The 6,999-nt window shown below is 53.1% G+C and overlaps 1 protein-coding gene across 1 annotated transcript; it reads left to right on the top strand.

Moving 5' to 3' along the window:
- The first annotated feature begins 2,189 nt into the window (after window positions 1-2,189).
- Window positions 2,190-6,580, top strand: LOC106700707 (mucin-3A-like). The gene is given in 11 exon segments (XM_070362564.1): window positions 2,190-2,343; window positions 2,445-2,546; window positions 3,483-3,598; window positions 3,715-3,773; window positions 4,382-4,530; window positions 4,914-4,979; window positions 5,338-5,500; window positions 5,670-5,861; window positions 5,939-6,021; window positions 6,319-6,371; window positions 6,539-6,580. Coding segments are annotated over 11 exon segments (1,179 nt in total).
- The last annotated feature ends 419 nt before the right edge of the window (window positions 6,581-6,999 follow it).

Consider the following 6,999-nt stretch of genomic DNA (forward strand, 5'->3'; position numbering starts at 1 on the left):
CACTCCCCACCACCCACACCACTGCCGGCCCTTCACTTCCCACCAGATATACCTTGTTAATGTCCACTAGTTTACCTTCATTCACTCCTATCGCAACCACAGATCCAGGCTCCAGTTCCACCAGCAATAGAAATGGCCTCTCTACATTTACATCCAATATCCTCTCTCCCTACGCCACTTCTCTTCGTTCACCTCCTGGCCGTTCTGTCATCACTTCCTGGACAGCAATCACCCGTCTGACAGACACTCCAAATTTAACCACCTCAATCACAGCCCCTCTGCCCTTGCCCTCCACTGCAGAATCCACCCAGTCTGATATCACTCCCTTGGTGACCACAGTCATCGCCACAAAAGAGCAAAGTGCTCTGCACATCACCTCTTCAACCACCTTTTCTCCTGGGAACATTGCCAGGTCTGCTTCCACTGCATCTGTGTGTAGCTCCACTATTGTGCCGACATCCACGACTGTACCTGCCTCCTCTGACAGTATAGAAGTGTCTACCTTGTTACCAGCCTCCACCCAGTCCACATTCATGAATTTTGCTGGTTCCTCCACCTTCAAGACCGACCTCAGCTTGACACTTTCCCTGTCTGGCACCTCCCCCCCTACCACTCATAATATCCCATCTTCTCCCCCTACCCATAATACAGGAACAACCTCTAATATCATGACAACCTTGTCCATTAGGCCCAGTGAGACATCTGTGTTCCCTAACATCCAAAGTACAGCAACTCCGTTACTCTCTACCAGCATTCCAGTTCCATCTTTAGGTCATTCTCTCATGCCTAGCAGCAGTACCTGGACCACTCAGGCAGACAATACCACCTCACATAAAATTAGCATGTCTAAATCAATGCAGGACCCCGCTGAAACCACTTTGGCACCCACCACCACTGATCTACACCTGTATCAGTCCAGTTCCTTGGGACTGTCCTCCACTGTAGCTTCTATAGAAACAGCCATGATGAGGGACACAACCCTGCTTGCTTCGTCCACTTTGAGAACCACAGTTACTCCTATCAGTACCCTTTCTGTAGAGTCTCTGACAACAGATATTACTTCTATTTCTCCCATCACATCGTCAGGCACTCAAACAAGTACAGCCCATTTTCAGACATCTCCAGTCTCTATGCCAGTGACCAGTAGTACCTTGACAGCATCCAGTTCGCCTGTATCATTTCCATCTTTCCCAACCACAGAACCAGTACCCACTGAAGCCACAGCCTCCACCCCTCTGTTTACCCCACCCACGATCCCTGCCACCCAGTCCATGTCCACCCCTCCATCTCCGACTGGGACGTTAACCACAACCAGAACTGAGGTCACCACTCCCACGCATACATCTCCCCCTGCCACCTTGATCACAGCACCCTCTAGCACTCCCTCAACCACAGAAGTTGCCAAGACTGGGACCACAAACATGGCAACAACACCCACCTGCATAACAGCTCTCGGTACTTCAGGTGTTTCTCCCTCTTCAGCTTTCCCTATATTGAGTACTTCTACTAATGCGATAAGTACCCCTTTTGGTACCATCATCTCCTCTTCAACACCTGCAATAATGTCATCTTCCATTAGCCCAAGTTCAGAGGTCTCTACGACAAGTAGTTCTTTTTCTACCTCCTCTCATATGTCCAGTGCAGAGAACACAGGCCCTTCCTCTCTCACTGCTTTTCCCACCTTTTCATCAATTGAAACGACAAAAACTTCTTCCACCGTGACTTCCCTAATGACATCTCCTACCCAGACGACCTCCATGCTGACTCTGTCTTCCACCACCCCGTGTCCAGAATCCATATCAGTTACAATAGTGTCTGCTTCTCCCACTACACCATGTGTCGAAGTGAGTCCAAATGCTGAAGTTACCTCTATGCCCACTGTCCCATTATCAGTTTTTACCTCTACTACTGAGATGGTCACCTCTCCCAATTCCACAAGTATGACAACTCTGTTCCCTGATAAACTGGGTACTTCCCCTCCCATGCTGGATACTAACCCCTCCAACAAGACTGCTGCTCCTAGTTCTATCAACATTGGAAGAATTCCCATCAACATGGTTTTCCCGAGCAAACTAAGGCCTAATAGTGGGACCTGGATCAACTCCAACTTTGTAAATACTCGGCCTGTGCCTGGTCTCATTACCTCCCCACGCATCGTGAAACGTCGAAGGAGATCTTCATCTTCCACGATGGCTACACGCAAGTTGACACCTCAAAGCCTACCATTCACCAGAGTTCCACGGATACTGGTGGACACCAAGACTCTCTCTACGCATACATCTCGCTGGACAACTTTGACCACTACTCAGATGACCACACAGTCTAGGTTTATCAGCAGCTCAGGTTGGATCTCCTGCCTATTTTTTATCCCTTCTCATTCCCTTACTGAATTCCATGAGCATGGTCAGTCCTGGCCTGAACTTCCCTTTTCACTTGCTACCCAGGCATTTGTGACAATGGTGGCACCTGGACGCAGGGCCGGTGCTTCTGTCCCCGAACTTTCTATGGCTCCCACTGCGAGTTGGCTGCCAGAGAGATATATCTGGGTGAGTTGCTTTTTGCACTTTCTCTTGGGAGGTGTCACTTTAATGAGACCAATCATTTTGCCAAATCTCTTTATCCCTGTTTTCTCCCTCATGCTCTCTTCTACCCCATACCATACCTATCCTCCACTCTTACCTCCAGGACGTTACTGGGGCCACTCTCTTTTCCTAGGACCTCCTCCCAGTCTGTGTTGCTAATTTCTGCTGTATCAAATTACCACAAACTCAGCAGATGAACCATGCAAATTTATTACTGTAGAATTTTGTAGATTAGAAGTCCAACCTGAGTCTTGCAGGGCTAAAATCAAGGTGTTGGCTAGGGCTGGGTTCTTTTTGGTAGCCCTAGGGGAGAATCACTTTCTTTGCCCTTTCCACATTCTCCAGCCTCCTACATTTCTTCCTCAAGGCCCCCTGACTACATCTTTGATGCCAGCCACATTGCATGTCTGTTCCTTTTTTCCATACTTAACATCATCCCCTGAGTGGTTCTCATTTCTTCTGAGTCCCTCTTCCCCTGCTAAGGACTCTTGTGATTACACTGGACTCAATCATATATTCCACGTTAGTTTTCCCATATTAAAGTCAGCTGATTAGTACCCTTAATTCTTTCTGCCACTTTAGCTCCTCCTTGTCATGTAGCATAATATATTTCCAGGTTCTGGGGATTAGACATAGACATCTTTGGGGCCACTATTCTTCTTCCCACTGGGACAGACTAGAGAAAGACTACAGAACTGACTGTGGGACATCCCACTTCCAGTATTTCTCACATCTCAGGACAACACATCCCAGAAATCCTACCTTCTTCCTTCTGCTATTCAGTCAGTCCTCAGGGAACATGGAGAGGGGCAGTGGGAGCAGCTTCTGGGTTAAGGTGGTGGTGGTGATGTCAGACAGAAATGGACGTTGAAGTGACCAGAGAGGGCATGTTGTGTACAGATATGGTGGACAGTGAAGTGGGCATGGAGGTGTCTGTCAACCAGGAGTTTTCCCTGGACCTCCATGACAACAGTTCTAAGGTCTACCGGGATTTCACGAACACCTTCCGGGATCAGGTGAGGAGGAAGGGGTGGGGGAATTCAAAACTCAAATGACCTTGGAGTGGAGCTTGGGCCTGGGGGTGCCCTCTGATTGGAGGTTCAGATGTGAGCCAGGATCCTTCGCATTTCAGATAAAGAAGATTTACCAAAATGTGCAGGGGTTCAAGGAGGTGCAGATCCTTTCTCTGAGGTAGGACCCCTTTCCGGGCTGTGGAGGCAAGTGTCAAGTGTGTGTGGTGGTGGGTGGGGAGCACAAAGAAGGGCCAAAGAAGCCATCCCTTGCTTTTGGAATCATTCAATGTCATAAAGAGAGGGATGGACGGAGGAGGCAAGAAAACTACTCCATGGAAGGTGTTTGGGGATCACTTTCAGGATTCATTCCTCTGTAGGAGGGATGTCTCCCCTCTCCTTGAAGCATGCTGGATGCAGAATGATTGGGATCTACAGGGAGGTGGTGCCTGAGGCTTTGTGCCTGGTGTCTGGACCATAGCTGGTCTCTCTGGTTGGCAACTGGTCTAGTGGATGGGTCAGCAAGAGGGAGGCAGAGAGCCCAGAAGGGCCTGGTTTGATTATGGCTTGAGGGAACACAAAGAGAATGTCAATCATTCCTTGTCCCACCTACACAGGCTAGCAGCCCCTTCTGGACATAATCCGTCTGGAATCCCATCTCATTGCCTCTGCCCCTTCCTGCCAACACCTGCATAGCTGTGGCTGGTCTGGAAATGCCCTTCTACAGTTGTATGGTGGCTTGGGCCTGGGCCCCTTTTAAGGCTCTCTGCACCCCACCCCTGCCCCCAGGAATGGCAGCATCGTGGTGGAATATCTAGTCCTGCTGGAGTTACCCTTCAGACCCCAGCTGGAGGAGGAGTATGAGAAGGTGAAGGTGGCCTTGAAGGAGGAGCTCCAGAATGTCAGCCAGGATGGGAACAGCTGCCAGAATGACCAAGGTGAACAGAGGCTGGGGGCCTGGGGTGGAGGGAGGGGTCAGGGTCACAGCCACCATCCCAGCCTGCTCCAACTCACACAGGGGCCTTCGGGGGGCAGGTGTCAGCCCTGTGGTACCTCAGGCAGGATAGGAGAAGAGAGACAGGTCCACAGAAAACCGGGTCAAGTGTGAGCCTAAGGAAGGGTTGTCAGAACCTAGGAGCTATGGAAGAGAGAGTTGCTCAAGGTCTCCCAGGTGGCTGAGGACCCCTGGCTAATCAGGGGACATGAGGGAGGCCCAAGGAGCCTTCCTTCATGGCCCATCCAAACCTCCCCCATACTGACAGAGCGCTCTCTGTCCCTTCCTGTGCCTCCCCCGATTCCACCTGTGCCTGTGCCCCCCAAGTCCTGTGTTTTAAGCCTGACTCCATCAAGGTGAACAACAACACCAGGACGGAGCTGTCACCTGAAGGTGAGAGGTGGGGCAAAGGGCTGAGTGGCCCCAGGTGGCCGGGACCCCTCCCACAAGGGACATCTGTCCGTTGGAATTCCCAAGGAGGAGGGGAGACCTTTTGGGGACGCAAGTGGTACCGACCTGGCAGGGCTGCCTCTCAGGTCCTTGTTGGTAGCTTCCGCGTGGGGAAGGATCAACAGGGAAGGTGAGGAGAGGGTGACGAGCCTACCCTGCACTCATCTAATCCCACGGTCTACCCGCTGACACGCCACCCGCGGAAATGCAGTCCTCTACCGATTTTCAGAATTACCATAGCCAGGCCCCAGAGTAGAGTGGATGAGGTCTTTACGTCTGCAACCCCCTACCTACCCCCCAGCCATCTGTCGCCGCGCTGCTGCCGAAGGTTTTGAGGATTTCTACTTCCCTTTCCTGGAGGAGAACCAGCTCCGCTGTGTCACCAAATGCACAGCAGGCCTGAAAGGCGCCATTGACTGCCATCAGGGCCAATGCATTCTGCAGAAGAGTGGTCCTTCTTGTCGGTGAGGTCCCGCCCACAGCCAGCTGGGCCAATCATCAGGCCCCTCCGGCTCCGCCCCCTCGTCTCCTGGTGGAGCCCCGCCCACTTGCCAGGACCTGGGTTGTCTAGGGGCACTTATTGTCCTGGCGTGGGAGGTGGTGAGGGTGTTGACCTGTGACCCCCTCCTCCAGCTGCTTCTCCACGGACACGCACTGGTTCTTGGGCCCGCGCTGCGAGGTGGCCATCTCCTGGAAGGCGCTGGTCGGGGGCCTGGCGGGAGCCGGGGCCCTGCTTCTGCTGCTGCTGGTGGTGGTGCTGAGCGTGTTCGTTGTGCGCTCCCGGAGGAGGGACAGGCAAGGCCGAGGCAGGTAAGTGAGCTGGGGGTGAATGGGTGAGGGGAAAGGCGTCCCAGACCAGGTTACCCTGCTCTGACAACGCGGCGCCCTTCTGGCAGGTCCAGGGACGACAGGAAGTGGTTCGAGACCTGGGATGAGAGTGCAAAACCGGCTTTTTCTAACTTTGCCTTCCAGGATGACAGAAGAGGTGAGTCTGGTCTCCTGGAGAAGGTGGGGGCTGGAGGGCACTTCCCTGGGCACCATTTTGGTCTGGGCAGACCAGAGGACTTCTCTTGTCCAAGACAGGCATCTACCTCCTGCCCTAGAGTTTGCTTCCCTGCTTCCACGCACCCCTCTAAGGCCCAGGTCCTGCACAGGCCCTCCCTGCAGGGCAGGCCCAGGGGCCCAGGAACGCCCTGAGGCCCTACCTTCCTCACTTTCCTTCCCTCCCCCTTTTACTCCCCATCTCTTCCTCTTCCTCCCCCTGTTCTCTTTTCTCTCTCAGTTAAAGATAAAAATTTCTCTGTGGCCTTGGACACCATGGACACCAATGCCAGGGTGAGGGGTCGGGATGGGTTGATGGTAAGGAGCTGTCACAGGTCCAGCTCCTGATGCCCCTCTCCCAGGGCAGGGGGCTGGCTGGGACAGGAGGCAGTGACCTCCTAGCCAGGCCCCTGCAGGATGGTTCCTTGTTCTCACTGCCCGTCTTGTGAATTCTATGGCAGGTGCATATTCATAGACCTGAGGTGGTCTCGTCCTCAGTGTGAGCCCACACAGCTCTCTCCACCTGCCCGGACAGCGGAGAGAACCATCTGCACTGCCTTTGGAGAGATGGCCGCGGGCTCGTGCGGCTCAGTCTCCTGGTTTCCTGGGGCATAACAGACCTCCGCCTACCCTCATCCTTCCCCCAACTTGGGTGAAACCCACCTGGAGACCCAGTTCAAATCCACGCTCTTCCACTGTGGGACCTTGGGCAAGTCAGTAACTTCTCCGAACTTCGGTTTTGTCACCTGCAAAATGCAAGTGGCCACTCCTCTGGTACTTCCTGTTGGTTATAGTGAAACCAGATGTCTTGGGTCCAACCTCTGTCCCCATGCACCTTCCTGTGTCGGCCTTCATGCTCATATGGCTTCACTCACATCCCCAGTCCCCGTGTCCTTCCCCGAGGCTCAGGCCTCTGCCTCTC

This window comes from Bos mutus, chromosome 25 (genome assembly GCF_027580195.1).
Source record: "Bos mutus isolate GX-2022 chromosome 25, NWIPB_WYAK_1.1, whole genome shotgun sequence".
NCBI classification, from domain to species: Eukaryota; Metazoa; Chordata; class Mammalia; order Artiodactyla; family Bovidae; genus Bos; species Bos mutus.